This window comes from Hakea prostrata, chromosome 7, assembly GCF_041222555.1.
Source record: "Hakea prostrata isolate BN-2017 chromosome 7, UWA_Hpros_2, whole genome shotgun sequence".
Taxonomy (NCBI): Eukaryota; Viridiplantae; Streptophyta; class Magnoliopsida; order Proteales; family Proteaceae; genus Hakea; species Hakea prostrata.
In genome coordinates, this window is record NC_142606.1 from 19691865 (window position 1) to 19710533 (window position 18669).

General features: G+C 36.4%; 2 protein-coding genes and 1 pseudogene across 5 annotated transcripts; 2 read left to right on the forward strand and 1 right to left on the reverse strand.

Annotated features, from left to right (window-relative positions):
• Nucleotides 1-1384: 1384 nt before the first annotated feature.
• Nucleotides 1385-7682, forward strand: LOC149010379 (uncharacterized). The gene is given in 5 exon segments (XM_089161374.1): nucleotides 1385-1560; nucleotides 1563-4164; nucleotides 4167-4238; nucleotides 4678-5118; nucleotides 7273-7682. Coding segments are annotated over 4 exon segments (3171 nt in total). The 5' UTR covers nucleotides 1385-1479; the 3' UTR covers nucleotides 5094-5118; nucleotides 7273-7682.
• Nucleotides 7683-9197: 1515 nt separating this feature from the next.
• Nucleotides 9198-10822, reverse strand: LOC149010380 (chalcone synthase 1-like; annotated as a pseudogene). Its single transcript, XR_016174700.1, has 2 exons — nucleotides 10413-10822; nucleotides 9198-10286 (listed from the first exon to the last, which is right to left on the reverse strand). The product of XR_016174700.1 is annotated as a chalcone synthase 1-like (transcript).
• A 2905-nt stretch (nucleotides 10823-13727) lies between these two features.
• On the forward strand, nucleotides 13728-18411 carry LOC149010381 (receptor kinase-like protein Xa21). Of its 3 annotated transcripts, none has more exons than XM_089161377.1 (3): nucleotides 13728-14192; nucleotides 14388-16586; nucleotides 17016-18411. In XM_089161377.1, the coding sequence occupies exons 1-3, from the start codon at nucleotides 13829-13831 to the stop codon at nucleotides 17414-17416; spliced, it is 2964 nt and encodes a 987-aa protein (XP_089017503.1). In that variant the 5' UTR covers nucleotides 13728-13828; the 3' UTR covers nucleotides 17417-18411. The 3 variants fall into 3 exon arrangements, with proteins under 3 accessions (XP_089017503.1, XP_089017502.1, XP_089017504.1); XM_089161378.1 differs by having other exon boundaries at nucleotides 13733-14603; nucleotides 16110-16586; nucleotides 17016-18407; XM_089161376.1 differs by having other exon boundaries at nucleotides 13729-16586; nucleotides 17016-18410.
• Nucleotides 18412-18669: the final 258 nt, after the last annotated feature.

An 18669-nucleotide genomic window follows, 5' to 3' on the forward strand; every position in this document is an offset into this window, starting at 1 on the left:
TGGATATGAAGTTCATCCGGGCCAGTTACGCGTACCACGATTACCATTCAACCATTAATTTTGCATTGAATCTGTCCACCAGTTATAAATAATCCATCATCTAAAGAATACATCTTTAGTCCATTCAATTCTCATCATATCATATCAGTGGAAATCAAGACTGGAATTGGCCTATTTTGATATGAATCAATCAATACCAATTCAACTCACTTAAATCACCAATCAAATTCTTATAAAGAGATATAAATGTGTAAATTTGGTACAAAATTGAATAAGTTAATACAAGAATCCTCATTTCATATCTATCAAAGCATAACAAATCTCACACACTAAAGATTCGAGTTTCTCACGGGCAAAGACTTATCACTAAAGTCTATCCATCTACCAATCAGCCTCTAATTTTCATTGATTCTTTCTACCACTCCAAAAAAAAATTCATCTTGCGTAGAACAAAGTCCACTTTTTTTGCCTCAAATTATTGATTGCCATTTGACTGATGTGTTGTCGGTGTAAAAAAAATGATAAAACCCCATTGTTTTCTTTTGATCTTGTAAAAACCTGGGACCCACTTGAGATAATGACCACGCAAACCCAACAAACACGTCCTAAATTCAATCCATGCATGTATAGTGATTAATATCCAGTCCTAGATCTGTGACATGTGTTCTAAATTGTTCAAATTTGTTTTCTTGTATATCTCAACTTCCTATTCATGTAATTAATTAAACTATAAATATAATATTCAAGCTAATGTAAAGTATTGAGCATTCAAAACCAAATATCAGAATTCTTTTATGGTCCTAAAACCCTACAATTTTTATTTTTTCTTCTCTTTCAAACTTCTCAATGACAGTAGTTTCTTCGTGGAAACCATAATGGTGTCGTATGAACAAAAGCTAGACAATCTACTGGAGATGTCAATTATGATTTTCACGGGTACTCACAACTTCAGCAGCCTCAACATTAGGCATGCCGTCAAAATGTTAAAGTCCATTTACAAATTACATAATTTTTTTTAAAATTTAATCACAACTTTTTAATGTGATTTATAAATGAATTTCAATCATTTGATGTGATATTGGGACAAATATCACACATCTACAAGGAAATGAATTGTTCATTTCTGGCCGAATTAATTAATTAATTATTACTATTATTATGTTTTTATAATCGACTGAATAAATTTTCACATGTATAACAGGGAATCTTGAATTCCATATCGGTGGATATACTAATGATAAAATAAGTCGGGATTGAAAGCGAGATCGATGAGTTGTTGTGATAATTATTAATTCTTTTTACCAATAATGGAGGGTTAGTGGAGTGTGGAACTATAAATCTTCGTTCTCTATCACTCATTAATAATCCATAGATCCAACCCGTCTTTTACTCCATTAATAATAGTAGTAGTTTCCGTTTCACTCCATTTGCCTGCAACTGCAAGTCACAGCGCTTTATTTGCCATTAATTTGAGTAGTGATGATGGGTTATTATGTGCCTTTGCTGTTTCCGTTCTGCTGGATTAATGTTAGAATTCTCATTATTGTCTGGTGCAGCAGCTTCATGATGCCATGAGCATGGCCTTGGCTGCACAATCACCATCATCATCGTCATCTCTCCTTAATGGAACGGATGATGATCGGCTAGCCTTGTTGGCCTTCAAGTCTTGCATAACTCATGATCCTTTTCAGGTTATGAGCTCTTGGAATGACTCCATTCCCTACTGCAAGTGGCGAGGCGTTACGTGTGGCGGTCGCCGGCATCCAAATAGAGTCAGAGCGTTGAAGTTGGAGTCCTATGAACTGGTAGGACCCATGGCACCAGAAATAGGTAACCTCAGCTTCCTTCGGATCATTTCACTCGAGAACAATAGCTTACACGGTGAAATCCCTCATCAGATAAGCTTTCTATCCAGGCTTCAATATTTATCTATATCCAACAACTCTTTTGAAGGGGAAATCCCATCCAACATTTCACGTTGTTCCAACCTTGTAGAACTCCACTTGCTTCGCAATCATATTGCAGGGAAAATTCCAATACAATTCGGCACCTTGTCAAAGCTTCGAGTCCTTATACTTGAAAATAACAATCTAAGTGGACCGATTCCAACTTCCTTTGCGAATCTTTCATCCCTTGAATCTGTTTATGCAAGAGATAATGGACTTAGTGGAAGTATTCCAGATGCCATTGGCCAAATGCCAAGGCTAGAGATACTTGCGCTTGGTGGAAACAGGTTAGTAGGTACAATACCTCCTACTCTATACAATCTTTCCTCACTCCGTGCTATTGATCTTCAAGGGAACCAACTTCATGGGAGTCTTCCACCAATTGTAGGATTCAGTCTACCCAATCTATGGTGGTTTTCAATTGCAGAAAACCAATTTCATGGATCACTTCCAGTTTCAATTTCCAATCTATCAAATCTCCAAACATTTGAAGTTCAAGATAATAATCTTGTTGGGAAAGTGGCCATTGATTTTGGAGGCTTATCACAACTATCTGCGTTTAAATTAGGCCTCAATCATTTGGGAAGTGGAGAGAGTGATGACTTGAGTTTTATCCACACAATGACCAACTGTACTAGTTTACAACAGTTATATCTTGATAACAATCTATTTGGTGGTGTGCTCCCGAACTCCATAGCAAACTTATCAACTCAACTGACAGCGCTTGTAATATATGAAAACCAAATATTTGGAAAAATTCCAGCAGGATTGGAGAACCTTGCCCGTTTAGAGTTGCTGAACTTAGCTGGAAACTTGCTAGAAGGCAGTATTCCAACTTCATTTGGAAGATATGAAGCGCTCTATGGACTTTATTTAGATGAGAATAGATTCACAGGGCAAATCCCTTCTTCTATTGGAAATTTAACAGTATTGAATGTTCTCACTTTAAATGATAATCACTTACATGGAAAAATACCTTCAAATCTTGGAAAATGCAAAAGTTTGTCATTCATGGACCTCTCCGGAAATAACTTTAGTGGAATCATCCCCAAAGAAATATTTTATATTTTCACACTAGGAGAACTATACTTGGGTATAAACAATATCTCTGGTCCTCTACCTTCGGAAGTGGGTGCATTGATCAACCTTGAAATCTTAGATGTTGAAGAAAACATGTTGTCTGGTGAAATCCCTAGATCCCTAGGTGCTTGTACGAGCCTACAACATGTTTATATGAGGAGAAATTTATTTCAAGGGTCTATACCAGTTTCTCTAAGTTCTCTAAGAGGTCTTGAAGACTTGGATATTTCACATAACAACTTCTCTGGTCTTATCCCAAAAATTTTGGGAGAATTCAAGTTTCTCCAAAATTTAAATTTATCATTCAATAATTTGGAGGGTGAGATACCAATAGAAGGAGTCTTTGGAAACTTGAGTGCGTTTTCAGTCCTTGGGAACAATAGACTTTGTGGTGGTATACCAGAACTTCATTTGCAAGCATGCCAAATCCAAAAGTCCAAAGAGGATGGTAAGCCACAAGTTCTCAAGTTGATAATCACCATATGTGGTTGTGGGGCTCTTCTATCTTTGATTTGTACAATATTATTTTTTGTCATTCACCGGAGAAGGAAATACATGAAAGAATCCACAGTACCTTTAGTGGGAGATCATCATTTTAAGATATCTTATGCTCAACTCCTTAAAGCTACTGATGGATTCTCATCTAGGAATTTGATTGGAGTGGGGACTTTTGGTTATGTGTACAAAGGTGTTCTCAATGGAGGTATTCTCAATCATGGAGAAACAATTGTTGCAGTTAAGGTCTTCAAAATTGAACGAAGGGGTGCATCTAAGAGTTTCATGGCTGAATGTGAAGCCCTTAGAAATATACGGCATCGTAATCTTGTCAAGATCCTAACGAGTTGCTCAAGCATAGATTTTGAAGGAAATGAATTTATGGCTTTAGTATATGAGTTTATGCCTAATGGGAATCTAGATGAATGGTTATATCCACATCCAAGTGGAGTGGATGACGGACAAAGACATTTAAACCTCATTCAAAGATTGAATGTTGCGATTGATATAGCCACAGCATTGGATTATCTTCACCACCATTGTCATATGCACATTATCCATTGTGATCTAAAGCCAAGCAATATTCTTCTTGATGATGATTTGAATGCACATTTGGGAGATTTTGGCATATCAAAAATTCTTTCAGAGCCACAGGAAGATCTCAAAATCAATCTAGCTCAATCATAATAAAAGGATCTATTGGATACACTGCACCAGGTAATGTACCATCCTTATTATCTAGTATTAATTTTTTTCTCTTCTTTGGTGAATTCATAAGATGACTCCATTTCTTTGTTTCACATATTCCATTTCAATTCTTAAGGCATGATTATTATTTCACATACGTGTTATAAAATATTTGGTATCTTCCTAAAGAAGAGGCAAAAATATCTCAAACAATTGAAAAGTGAGATGGGAAAGATGTTATCCTTGATTTCACTTGACTTCCCTTTTGTCCTTTATTTTCTGCACCCCGAGCATATAGCAATGAAATTTCATCTGTTGTTGTGCTCAATTTTACCTTTAAGTTCATTAGAGTAAGAAGTAAATATACTCTTCCTCAGTCATGTTTATCTTAGAATAATAACACTTAGGATTTTCTCATATTCTCGATACTTCCAAAAAGTATTTTCATGTCATGATGCATGTATTGCAGAGTATGGTGCAGGTGCCGATGTATCGACGCATGGTGATGTCTACAGTTATGGCATTTTGTTGTTAGAGATGTTCACCGGGAAACGACCAACTGATGAAATGTTTAAGGATAGCTTTAACCTTCATTTATGGGCTAATATGGCTTTGCATGATGATGTGATGACTATTGTTGATCCATCTCTTCTCTACATGGAAGAAGATAATGAAGAGGCAATCGAAAGAATAGCTGAAACCACTAGCAGTCAAAGATGCATGAATGGAAGTGTTCGAGAATGTCTTAATTTAGTTATTAGAGTTGGTGTTGCTTGCTCAGATGAGTCACCACAGGATCGAAAGGACATTGGTGATGTGCTCAAAGAGCTACATTTGGTCAGGGAAATTTACCTTGGGGCTGATACTTGGAGAGGAAGAATATAACCCAAAAGAAGGGTTCTCAAACTTGGTAAGTGATCACTTCCTTCAAAAATAGAAGTTTCGTATCATCCAAAATTATGAGTAAACTTGTTATAGTTTCTTAAACTTGTTGGGATAGGACTATCTTTTAAGGAATTCAAGAAGATTTTTGGTGTTGTCTATGAAATTCATGGGTCAAGGTGTGAGAAGGAACTGTTGATGTAATTCTCTTTGAGGAGTCTTTCTTCTCTTGTTTGCAAACTTAGGAGCAGGTGTATATCTTATTTGCTTTAAAAAATAAAAAACCTCTAGGTTGTTGCATGAACCCTCGTATGAAGATGAGCAATGAATGCACTTGACATGTAGGTCTCCAAGCTCTATGCAGTCTACCTTGAATTCTACAACTGAATCTTCTTGATCAAAGGGAATGGAACTCCAAAGGAATTTGGATTTTGGGAGACTCAAAGCCTAAAAAAAAGCACAATAAGATATAAGGACAAATAATGCTTTGATTTTTGTACATAAAGAGAGTCATTAAGATCCATATCTATAGGATGGTTTGGTAAACTTCCACATGTCAAAGAAAATCTTTCTCCACTAAATATTGCTATCTGAATAGGTTTCAAATAGGCAATCAAATTTCATACTCTAAATTTCCACTAAACAATGAAATTCAAGTCGTCTTGTTGAGCAGATAAAGTTTGCTATAGAGTAAATGGTCTCTAGGGCACGGGGAAGTGCAGTGGCTGAATTCAAGGAGAGTGAGGAGCTGAAGAAGTACAGCAACAATTAGAATGTTAAATGAAGTGCTTGAATTTATTCTGACACAGCTAGATGCATATAAGCATAAGAAATCTTAAAAGACTAAGCTCTTGTAGGTGATATTTTTAGTACTTCCATATGTTTATGTAACTTTGCCCTAGAAATTCTGGCTTTTATTTCTTTTTTTTCTTCACCCCCCCCCCTCTTATTAAAAACCAGGTTTGGATAAATTACAAAAGTATTTACATGTCTTCTTCTTTTGTTTTTTCTTCTTTCTTTTACATGTCGAAGTTGAAACATATTTAAACCCTTAAATCTTATTCCAAGTGAACCTGATGATGCTTGCTTTGACATTTTTTGTGGTGATCTAAATCTGCCTCTCAACCAACTTGAAGAAGCATTTCAATGTTTTACTGTCTTTATTATGTGAATAAATGAAACAACTTTTAGAGATTGAGATTTGATTTATTTAGATAGATTTCTTTCTACTACTTCAACATTAATAGTCATTATTGTTTGTTGACATGTCTTTTGGAAGATGATGCATTTTTGTCACCCAACTACAATTACAAAGGTGGTGAAGGTCACAACTATTTGATTTCAAGAATACCACATATTGCCTTAGAATCTCAAAGAAGATATCTCCACTCTAGCAAACAAAAACTTTAAAATATCCGATTACAAGGGAGGTCAGGATTGGCTCCAGTAAAAAAAAAACTCCAAGGGTGGCACTCCAATCACTTGCTTTTAAGTTATTTGTAAATAACTTACAAGGGATCTCAATGCAGTATCAGAGCTTGACTTGGAGACCTGCCTGCTTGCAAAATATGTATTTTCAAAAAACAGCCAGCTAGGGAATGCACTACTTATGGTGAAAGAGGAGGATAGGGTAACTGTCATCAAGTTTTACTTAGATAGATATGCTTGATAAAGTTAAGATATGTGTTAGAAAACAAGCATTAAATAATCAAAACAGCAGTTGAACTTGACCAAAGAAAAGAGAGAAGAAGAAGAAGAGAAGAGAGATGAAGAACTAGTAGAAGAGGCTTGTGATTCTTGCTTAAAAGTCTAGAATCACAGAGCACTTTTATTTTTAGCTTCTGATGAATCTAATACAACTTGAGAGACAAGTAATTGTCCTCTAGAAAAAAGAAACAAAATATTACAGCTTTAGTAACTTCCTAACTCCTAAAATAGAAACTACCACCAAAATAGAAACTATGCTTTCTAAACTCCCAAAACTTATGTAGCAAGACTCCTACATTAGAAATAGAAACTATGCAGTTTTTACTGTGTTACCTTTACTGTTCACGTGAATAGTGTCGTAAACAGTAAATAGCCCAAGTGTATATACTTCAACAATATGAATTTACTGCCTTTGATGCATTTGTCATTACAATCACTTGTATTTAAGTTATTTGTGGTATTTTCTTGAATTCAGGTATCGAATTTAAAGGTGGAAGTGGTGAATAGCAAACTAACAAGTGCTGGTCATGAAGCTTCAGTTGGACATCTGCCTGTGTGTGAAGGAGCTTTTCACATGTCACAACCAGCTAGGGATCTCAATGCTAACAGAGAAAGAGGAGGGTGTTGCTCATATTATTAAGTTTTACTTGATAATATGCTACTGAGTACTTTGGACAATTTACTCTGGTTTTTTGTATGAACAATTGGTATTTAGATTTGGTGATATGAGAATCTGAAACAATTGGTATTTAGATTTTGTAATTTGTTTGAACTTTGGTTATGTATATTCCCTAGCATGAAATTGAGTTTTAAGAGCTGTAGAAGGTTCTACTTAGTCATGTACTAACAGAAACTTGAATTCATTGATGGTGCTTTAGGTATGTGTATGCAGATTTATATGCTCACTTGATTGGCTTTAGGTATGTATATGCAGATTTATATGCTCATTTGATTGGCTTTAGGTGTGTATATGCAAATTTATATGCTCACTTGATTGGCCATGACTCACTTGTTGCATGTTTTGAGTTGAATGTATATCCACATTTCTTGCTTCCCTGAATTTCATTAATGGTGCATTGAATTCAATGTATATTCAGATTTGTTGCATGTTTTGCAGATTTATAAGTGTAAATTCAACGTATGTCCAGATTTCTTGCTTCCCTTAAGGACAGGATGATAGAGAGATTGTTGTGGCTGTTGCTGCTGCTGGAGAAGAAGAGCTTGATTCATCAAATGCTGCTGTTTCAACCTCTGTTGTTGCATTTCTTATCCCGTAAGTATAAAAATTTCTTTGTAATTAGAAGGAAATGAAATTGCAAGAGGGGTTTAGTACTAAGAGATGAATGTTCTGTATGGATCACTAATCTTGCTTTGTTCAAGGTCCATCATTTCGCTTCTCTACCAGTTTAGTCACATTAACTTATTTCACCATTCAATGCAGACTAATATAGCAGAGGATTTACCACAATTCCTACTTGAAACATGTCGTCTTACTCATCTGGATGATCTAAAGCAGTGGTGATTGAACAGGGCAGTTCTAGTGCATGCTTACTTATGTAATTCTTTGAGTCAATCAAATGTAAATTGTTATTAAGTATATCTTGTATTTTGAATTCCTGGGGACTAAGTGTGCCATGCATGCTTACCAATTAAGCATTGACCATAATGGATGCTTGAGGGAACTTTCTTTAACTCCTATGGAGCATTTAGGGACTAAATTTTTGAGTGATGGAAAACAAGTAATCCTGTCTGTAATCCCTTTCCAGATTTTAATGAATAATTCGTTTGAAGTAGTTGTTTCTTTAACTCTAGCCTCACCAATGCCTAAACTTTCCTTTAAAGATATTGTTTCGCCATAATATATCAGTAACCATCCATCTCCTCTAGATGTTTTTCTTATAATGTGGTTGACTCCAACAAACCCCATTGGCATTGAGAATCACTATGATTAGCAGTTTAATGGGGCCACAATTTCTTTACTCCAATATGCATCAGTTGAATTTTCAATTGATGGCTGCTCATGGATGAGCCGTACAGTCCTTTCTACCCCAAGTATCTGGTTCAGATAGTATTGGGTACTAGTAGATGTTCATTATGTGGGAAAATAATAAATAAATTCAAGATCTAAAAAGAAATTTGAGATTAGGTGTTGGTAAAGGTATAAGAAAGTATAATTTACTAATAAGTTGAATCAATTCATGGGGTTACCAAATAGTTTTTCAAGTGATTTAGGTTGAATCTACTCACAGAATCAATGTAATCAGACAGTTTTTTTAGACAGATTCACTTGTTGGAATCAGAGTAACCAAATAGTTTTTCAAACAAATTCACTTGTTAGAACCAGCAAAACAAAACAGTTTTTTATTACGAATATGATTCTACAGAACCTAATTCCACAGACTCTACGAAATTGCGAAACCAAACACAACCTTAGCCATTCATATTCTATCAATTACCATAAAATATGCCTAAGCCCTGCTCCAGGGCCTCACTTCAATGGTACCATGATATTCTCTCTAAGCTTCCACACTATGGAGCACCACAATCTCAACAGTGAGCCCTGGTCCAAACCCAAAGAGAACACCCCATTCCAGACCTTCGCCAGTAGTCTTCAGCCCTTCCGCAGCTGATTTCTTCCTCATCTCATCCAAGATGAACAGCACACAGGCACTAGACATGTTTCCATATTCACTAAGCACGTGTCTTGTGGCCCTTAGTTTCTCAGCTTTAAGGGCTAACTTGAGCTCGACCTGGTCCAAGATGGCCGGGCCACCTGGGTGGGCAATCCAAAAGAGTGAGTTCCAATCAGAGATGCCAAGAGGCTCTTCTCGATGTTCTTGGAGATGAGGCCAGGGACATCCTTGAGAAGGTGGAAAGTGAGGCCAACCTCTCTGAGATGTCCATCTATAGCACCATCACTGTCAGGGAGGATTGTTTGGGCAGCCGACACCAACTCAAACAATGGCTTCTCAATTTCAGGAATTGGGTCAGCCCCAACTATGATCGCAGCTGCTCCATCTCCAAACAGAGCCTAACCAACAAGGCTGTCAAGGTGAGTGTCACTTGGGCCGCGAAAGGTTACAGCAGTGATCTCAGAGCAGACTACAAGTACACGAGCACCTCTGTTGTTCTCGGCAAGATCCTTGGCAAGACGAAGGACCGTGCCACCTGCAAAGCAACCTTGTTGGTACATCATGAGTCTCTTCACAGAGGGTCGGAGGCCAAGGAGCTTGGTGAGTTGGTAATCACAACCGGGCATGTCAACACCACTGGTGGTGCAGAAGACCAAGTGGGTAATCTTGGATTTGGGTTGTCCCCATTCCTTGATAGCCTTGACAGCAGCTTCTTTGCCCAACTTGGGAACTTCAACAACCACCATGTCTTGTCTGGCATCCAAAGAAGGAGCCATGTATTCACACATGGTTGGGTTCTCCTTGAGGATTTCCTCATTCAGGTGCATGTAACGCTTCTTGATCATCGACTTGTCGCCTATTAACAAAGCAATTAATCAAGAGTCAAGATAAGAAGAAACCCAATGAAGAAAAGCCCATGCAGATCGATCGAAAAGCTAGCTGTAATTAAGGATAAGTTGAAAATATATATAAAATTACTTACACATGCGCTGGAACTTCTCCTTGAGCTCAGTCTTGTGTTCACTTTTGGTGATGCGGAAGTAGTAGTCAGGGTAGGTGCTCTGGTCGACACAGTTGGGGGGAGTGGCGGTGCCAATGGCCATGACAGTGGCAGGACCTTCAGCCCTCTGAGCCTTGCGGATGGCTTCAACAGTCACCATTTTTCCTCCTGAAAGTTTGAGAGCTTAGGAATCTGGAGACTGGAAATTAATAACTGGGGCTGGCAGACAACCCAATTAAGCTCTGAAGGTAGCGGTGATGGGTGGATGACAAATGCAGGGGAAATAGCTTCTTATATAAAAAGGGCAAGAGAAGGACAAGTAGATGAGCATCAAATGTTTTTCCAACCTCCTTTCCCACACCTTCCTTCATCTACGTGGGATGTGAAAGTGGAAGAAACAGGTTCTCTTCTTCGTGGGTATCATTTCAACATTCAACTGCCGGCTTATGGTCGGTTCTAGTATAGGTATGGGTATCCTTATCGGCCCATATTCAATCCTAACTTCGCCGTTGTCCAAGAGCCAAAGAGTGGAAGACTACCAAGCCAATTGGACGTTTTCGCATCTACACTTGTTTTGATTGAAAGATATACGAATGCTTCTTAATAATCTATTTATCATTTAGACTCAAGACTACCTTTTTTGTTTAACTAATTAAGCCCTTCCACCCAAAAGTAAGTAAGAATTTAAAACCACAACTACCCTGTTGGAAGTTGGAACATAATACCAAACCAACTTCACAACTACTCATTTCAATTTTAAGTCGCAATCAAGCTATAAATCCACCTAATCTTCTTTCAAATTGCAAAAGTTTGATTACAACAAAAAAAAAAAATTTTAAAAAAATGCTAAAGTTCAAATTGTAGCGCTTTCGGTGGACTTTTACCCATAAAAAAAAAAAAAAAGTGGACTTTGCGCAATATTTTGCTTTTGTTCATAATAAATGGTGAGTTTCAATCTCTTTCTTTTATTTATTTATTTATTTATTATTATTCTTATTTGTTGAGATAAAACAGAACGAACCCAGATCCTCATGGTTAATAACAAGAGTAGCCCGGTGGCCCTGATCCTGGTTGATCACTTCAGAGGACAAATGTTATTAATTTCTTATATACTAAGTCATTAATAGATTTACAAAAAATTGCATCATGATCCGTCCTAAGCTTGTCCTGAGTCCGAATAGGTCTTGGACTCAAGATTTTGGCTCTGAGGGTGAGTTAGGGCTAAGGGCGGGCCTGATATTATTCTTTGGCCTGCCAGATCTGTCACTAACTTGTCCCTAATTTTTTGCCCTGACCCTGACCTTAATTTTGGCCTTAATCCTATCCCTAATGCTTGATCTCAATAAATTAGGAACAAGGACAAGGATATGGCCAAAATACCTTAATTTTTGAATCTAGGATCTTCATTCCTAAAAGTCTTTCTAGTTTACTCTCATCTCAAGCTCTAAGGAGGACAAGGACAATCAAGGCCAATCAGGGCCAAAGATAGGGTCAATAAAAGCAGGAATGGGCTTAGTTTGACCTTGTAAGGCTTAAGATCAGGAACAATAATCTTTAACCTTAAATTAGGGTCAGCGTAGAAATGGGTTTAGATAAAAAAAAAAATATAGGGTTATGCTTGGGATTGCAAAAGCTCGGCTGTGTTACGACCCTAATTCTCATTCTTTATTATAGATATTTAAAAGAAATGAGTATAAATAATATATTTTTGGTTAAGAATGAAAAATAGTTTGATGACTTTTGTTGAAAATAAATTATTTAATGAAAATAAGTTCTAATGTAAAATTTTTTTAATTAAATTAAATTAAATTAAATTAACAATGAAAATTGATATAAATTTTTTTTAATTATGAGAAAAATGTATCAAACAAAGACATTGCAAGTGGAGCAACCTTAATCCATCTAGAAGATCAAATGTAAATCAATACTAGAGATTTACAATCTTGAATTGTCGACTTCTTCAACGTTCTCGTCGGAAGGAGATTTGGTGCCATTTACTTTGCAATGTTGACAGTAAATGCCAATGATGGTCATCCGTTGTTTATTAGATTTTTATTTGTTGCAACAACAGTGAGCTGTCGTAGTTTTGTAAAATAATTTTTTTATAAGATTTAAAACTTTTATTGAAAAAACAATATATATATAAATCCCCTCCTCCCATGAATTGTAGATCATTCATAAAGTCTTTCAAAACTTTAATATCAATTAATACAAAAAATACTAAAACTTATTGGTTTATTAATTAAGGCATAATATGTATGTGTATGTGTAGAATAGAGGTCATCTTTGAGGTTTGCCCTTCCATATTTATCAAACTTCAAGCTATCATATGGATGATTAATTCAACAAGTAAATAATAAGAACTACATATGACATATCACAATTAAAATAAAGGAAGAATAACAAAAAAAATTAATAAATTAAGAGGAGACCTGAAGGAGGAGAGACCAACATTTAGGTGGAGAGGCCAACAGTAGAATAGAGGAAGAATGGATTTTTCTTGTTTTAAGTTTGAAATAAAGAAACCAGCAAAGAAAAAAAGCCAAAACAATCCCCAGTTTTAGAAATAAAGGTTGGATGAATTACAAAAGTATTTACATGTCGAGATTGAAACACATTTAAACCCTTAAATCTTATCCCAAGTGAACTTGATGTTGCTTGCTCTGACATTTTTTGTGGTGATCTAAATCGACCTCTCAACCAACTTGAAGAAGCATTTCAATGTTTTCCTGTCTTTATTATATGTACACATGTATCTCATTGATTTGAAGGTCCCCTTTTCATTGCACAAGTAGTATTAGAGAAAAGGTTTGAGCACACAGAATGAAGAGGCTGCTGTAAATCAAAATCCGTTTCCGTGCTGTGTCTTCTCTCTACACTTGTTTTTTTCCTCTCTTTTTCTTTTGAGTTTTTAAAAAGCTGAGACCCACTTGGCCACTTGGGATAATGGGCTATAGACAAATAAAGAAGACCTCAAAAGTGTCTCCTAAGATCAATGACTTTGCTGTTTCTGATCATTTAGTAATTCTTCTTGAGTTTATACGTTTGGAAGATTCTCTGAGAGACATCACAGGGCAGTAATAAACAAATAAAGATGACCTCAAAGTGCCTCATCATGCATGGGCCAAATCCAATCGAATCCAATCGCTTTCACGCCAAAAGTAGGAAGTAGGAAGTAGGAAATTTTTTAAATTTCTTCCCTGCAGAAAGGACCAAAACCAGCCAACCATTTCTGACGTTTTTGGATTCCATCGCAATCAATAATGATAGAATAAGTTGGGATTGAAAGCTCATCTATCGGCTCTGATAATTTATATCTATGCAGCTCCCTTCACTCCATATGAATCTGCAACTCACTCTTAGATCTTAATTGCCATTAATTTGAGCAGTAGTGATATATGATGGGTTATAATGGGCGGTTGTTGTTTCCGTTCTATTGGATTAGTGTCGGAATTCTCATTAATATTCTCTGGTGCAGCAGCTTCATCATGAGCGTGAGCATGAGCTTGAGCTTGGCCTTGGCTGCACAATTATCATCATCATCATCTCTCCTCAACGGAACAGATGGCGATCGGCTAGCTTTGCTTGCCTTCAAGGCTCGCATAACCCATGATCCCTTTCATGTTTTGAGCTCTTGGAATGACTCCGTCCCCTACTGCAAGTGGCAAGGCATTAGATGCGGTGGCCGACGGCATCCAAGCAGGGTTAGAGAGTTGCACTTATCGTCCTATGAACTGGAAGGATCCATGGCACCGGAAATAGGTAACCTCAGCTTCCTTCGGGAAATTTTCCTTGCAAATAACCACTTACACGGTGAAATCCCTCATCAGATAAGCTTTCTATTCAGGCTTCAATATTTATCTCTCTACAACAATTCTCTTGAAGGGAAAATCCCACCCAACATATCAAGTTGTTCCAACCTTATAGCAATCGATTTGCATACGAACAATCTTGCAGGGAAAATTCCGATAGATATTGGCTCCTTGTCAAGGCTTCAACTCCTTGTGATCAGTGACAACGAGTTAAGTGGGCCGATTCCAACTTCCTTCGTGAATCTTTCATCACTTCTACTCGTTTCTGCACATGTGAATGGATTCAGTGGAAGTATTCCAGATGCCATTGGCCAAATACCAAGATTATGGGGATTCCAGTTTGGTGGAAATAAGTTAACAGGTATAATACCTCCTTCCCTATATAATCGTTCTTCTCTTCATATTCTCTATCTTCCAGATAATCAACTTCATGGGAGTCTTCCACCAACTTTAGGATACAGTTTACCAAATCTATCGTCGTTTACAATTTATGGAAACCAATTTCATGGATCACTTCCAGTTTCAATTTCCAATCTATCGCAACTCAGAAACCTTGATGTTAGTGAAAATAATTTTGTTGGGAAAGTGAGAATTGATTTCAGAGGCTTATCAAAACTGGTTCATTCCCAATTAGCGGAGAATCATTTGGGACGTGGAGAGAGTGATGACCTGAGTTTTGTCAACACAATGACCAATTGTACTAATTTACAATATTTGTCGCTTGGTGACAATCCATTTGGTGGAGCGCTCCCCAACTCCATAGCAAACTTGTCAACTCAACTGAGAGTGCTTGTAATACTTAAGACCCAAATATCTGGAGGAATCCCAGAAGGGATGGAAAACCTTGCAGGCTTACAGCGTTTGGACCTAAGTGAAAACTTGCTAGAAGGCAGTATTCCAACATCATTAGGAAGATATGAAGCACTTTTTGGACTTTATTTAGATGGGAATAGATTTACGGGGTCAATCCCTTCTTCTCTTGGAAATTTAACGGTATTAAATGATCTCAGTTTAGATGATAATCATTTGCATGGAAAAATACCTTCAAGTCTTGGGAAATGCAAAAGTTTGTTACGTTTGGACCTCTCCAAAAATAATTTCAGTGGTATCATCCCTACAGAAATATTTTATATTTCCACGCTTCTAGAACTTTACTTGGCCAAAAATCATTTCTTTGGTTCTCTACCTTCGGAAGTGGGTGCATTGGTCAATCTTGAAATCTTAGAAGTTCAAGACAACATGTTGTCTGGTGAAATTCCTCAAACCCTTGGAGCTTGTACGAACCTACAACACCTTTACATGAGGAGAAACTTACTTCAAGGGTCTATACCATTCTCTCTGAGTTCTTTAAGAGGTCTTGAAGAATTAGATATTTCAAACAACAACTTGTCTGGTTTTATCCCAAAATATTTGACAACACTCAAGTTTTTCCAAAAATTAAATTTGTCACTTAATAATTTGGAAGGTGAAGTTCCAACAGAAGGAGTCTTTGGAAACTTGAGTGCATTTTCAATTTTTGGAAACAATAAGCTTTGTGGTGGTATACCAGAACTTCATTTGCAAGCATGTCAGATCCAAAAGTCCAAAAAAGATAGTAAGCCACAAGTTCTTAAGTTGATAATCATCGTATGTGGTTGTGGATCTTTTCTATCTTTGATTTTTACAATATTATTTCTCGTCATTCATCGAAGAAGGAAAAATAGGAAAGAATCCATGACACCTCTTGTGGGGGATCATCATTTTAAGATATCTTATGCTCAACTCCTTAAGGCTACTGATGGTTTCTCATCAAGGAATTTGATTGGAAGGGGGAGTTTTGGTTCTGTATATAGAGGTATTCTTAATCATGGAGAAACAATTGTTGCAGTTAAGGTCTTCAAAATTGAACAAAGGGGTGCATCTAAGAGTTTCATAGCTGAATGTGAAGCCCTCAGAAATATACGGCATCGTAATCTTGTCAAGATCCTAACCAGTTGCTCAAGCATAGATTTTGAAGGAAATGAATTTATGGCTTTAGTATATGAGTTTATGCCTAATGGGAATCTGGAGGAATGGCTATATCCACATCCAAGTGGAGTGGATGACAAACAAAGACATTTAAACCTCATTCAAAGATTGAATGTTGTGATTGATATAGCCACAGCATTGGATTATCTTCACCACCATTGTCATATGCACATTATCCATTGTGATCTAAAGCCAAACAATATTCTTCTTGATGATAATTTGACGGCACATTTGGGTGATTTTGGCATATCAAAAATTCTTTCAGGAGCCACAGGAAGATCTCAAAGTCAATCTAGCTCAATCATAATAAAAGGATCTATTGGATATACCGCACCAGGTAATGTACCATCCCTATGAATCTTTTTCTCTTCTTTTGTGAATTCATAAGATGACTCCATTTATTTGTCTCATATATTCCACTTCAAATCTTAAGGCATGATTATCATTTCACATACATGTTATAATATATTTGGTATCTTCCTAAAGAAGAGGTAAAAATGTCTCTAACAGTTATCAAGTGAGGTGAGAAAGATGTCATCCTTTTTTTCATTTGACTTTTTTCTGCCTTTTATTTCCACCTCAACCATATAGAACCTATGAAATTTCATGCATGTTTATGCTCAACTTTACCTTTGAGTTCAGTGGAGTAAGAAGAAGACATGCTCCTCCTATGTCATGTTTATCTTAAAGTAATAACCAATAGGATTTTCTCATATTCTTGATGATCTCAAAAAAGTATTTACCCATTAGGTTATGTGTATTGCAGAGTATGGTACAGGTGCTGATGTATCGACGCATGGTGATGTCTACAGTTATGGCATTTTGTTGTTAGAGACGTTCACTGGGAAACGACCTACTGATGAAATATTTAAGGATAACATTAATCTTCATTTCTGGACTAATATGGCATTGCAGGATGATGTGATGACTGTCGTTGATCCATCGCTTGTCCACATGGAAGAAGATAATGAAGAGGCAATTGACACTACGGCTGAAATCACTAGAAGTCAAAGATGCATGAAGGAAAGTGTTCGAGAATGCCTTAATTCAGTTATTAAAGTTGGTGTTGCTTGCTCAGTTGAGTCACCATGGGATCGAATGGACATCAGTGATGTGGTCAAAGAGCTACATTTGATCAGGGACATTTACCTTGTAGCTGATACTTAGCAGCGGGAAAGAATATAACCCAAAAAGAAAAGGGTTATTGAACTTTGTAAGTGATCACTTCCTTAAAAAAATAGAAGCTTCTTGTCATCTCATGGTATGAGTAAACTCAAGAAAGTTTCTTAAACTGGCAGGTGTAGTGCTATCTTCTAAAGAGTTCAAGAAGATGGGTGCTTTTCTAGCTGAATAATTTCTTTTTAATTTCCTTGTTAGGAATAATATCATTTTTTTTTTGTGTTGTCTTTCCCATTCATGGGCAAGCCGTTAAAAAGGAACTGTTGTTGTAATTCTGTTTGGATTATCTTGTATACCTTCTCTTCTTTTCAATTAAACAGTATTATCTATATTTCAAAGATGATCTGTTGTGGAAAAGGTTAGTAACAAAGAGGTTTGAGTGTACTTGTTAGAAAAAAACACCAACAAAGATAAGAACAGAAACAAAATCAGATTTAGATAACACAAAGATCTAATGGGATTATAACATGTCAATACTCTATAGTACTAAATCCCAAAGTAAGAAGATGTTTTATGATGTAATGGCATGGAAGAATGCTACAATAGAGATCTTGCAATCTCCCTTAGAAGTGAAAAACTCAAAATTTTCTCTCCAACCAGGTTGATCTATTTGATCATATCCTATCATACATAATCTGCTTCAATGTGATCAGTGATATTAAGCTCCCTCTCTTATCATCATAGATCTCAGAAATTAAAAAGTCCATTCTGAGATTTCAAAAGAACAAAGAAAGATGGATACTGGAAGGAGAAGCTTACAGATTCACATTTAGAAAGAAAAAAAAAAGACCCTCTTCTTTCCCATCAACTGTATGAATGGGCAGAGTATCACCAATATTACTACAAAAAGGGAGGTGACAGCAACTAGGATCATTGCACATATATGCATATCATGTATTTTTGTTTGCCTTATAAAAACATACTTTTCTAAATCTCCCATTTGTGAATCCAAATCTCTGGATTCATATAACCAAACAGACCGTTACATAATGGAGTGATGGCTGTCCTCAATGTAGAAGGGAGTATGATTCTCTCTCTATTTAATCTTTTTTATTTATAGAAAAATTATTTGATGTGGCATTCGTTACCTTGGTGGCCCTACAGTTATTTTTCACTAATAATTTCTTCATCGGGCTTCAACAATGGTGAATGATAAAGCAACAAGTTTTAAGAAGAACTGCATTTAGATGGGAAAGGACAATCTTTGTCGGTTTTCATGTTTCTAATAACACAAATTATAT

Excerpts from the sequence above, each read along its gene's own strand:
- LOC149010381 (XM_089161376.1), top strand. The coding sequence starts at position 13,829 with ATGATGGGTTATAATGGGCGGTTGTTGTTTCCGTTCTATTGGATTAGT. Across the intron at positions 16,587-17,015 it reads TATTGGATATACCGCACCAG|AGTATGGTACAGGTGCTGAT; the intron begins GTAATGTACCAT and ends TGTGTATTGCAG.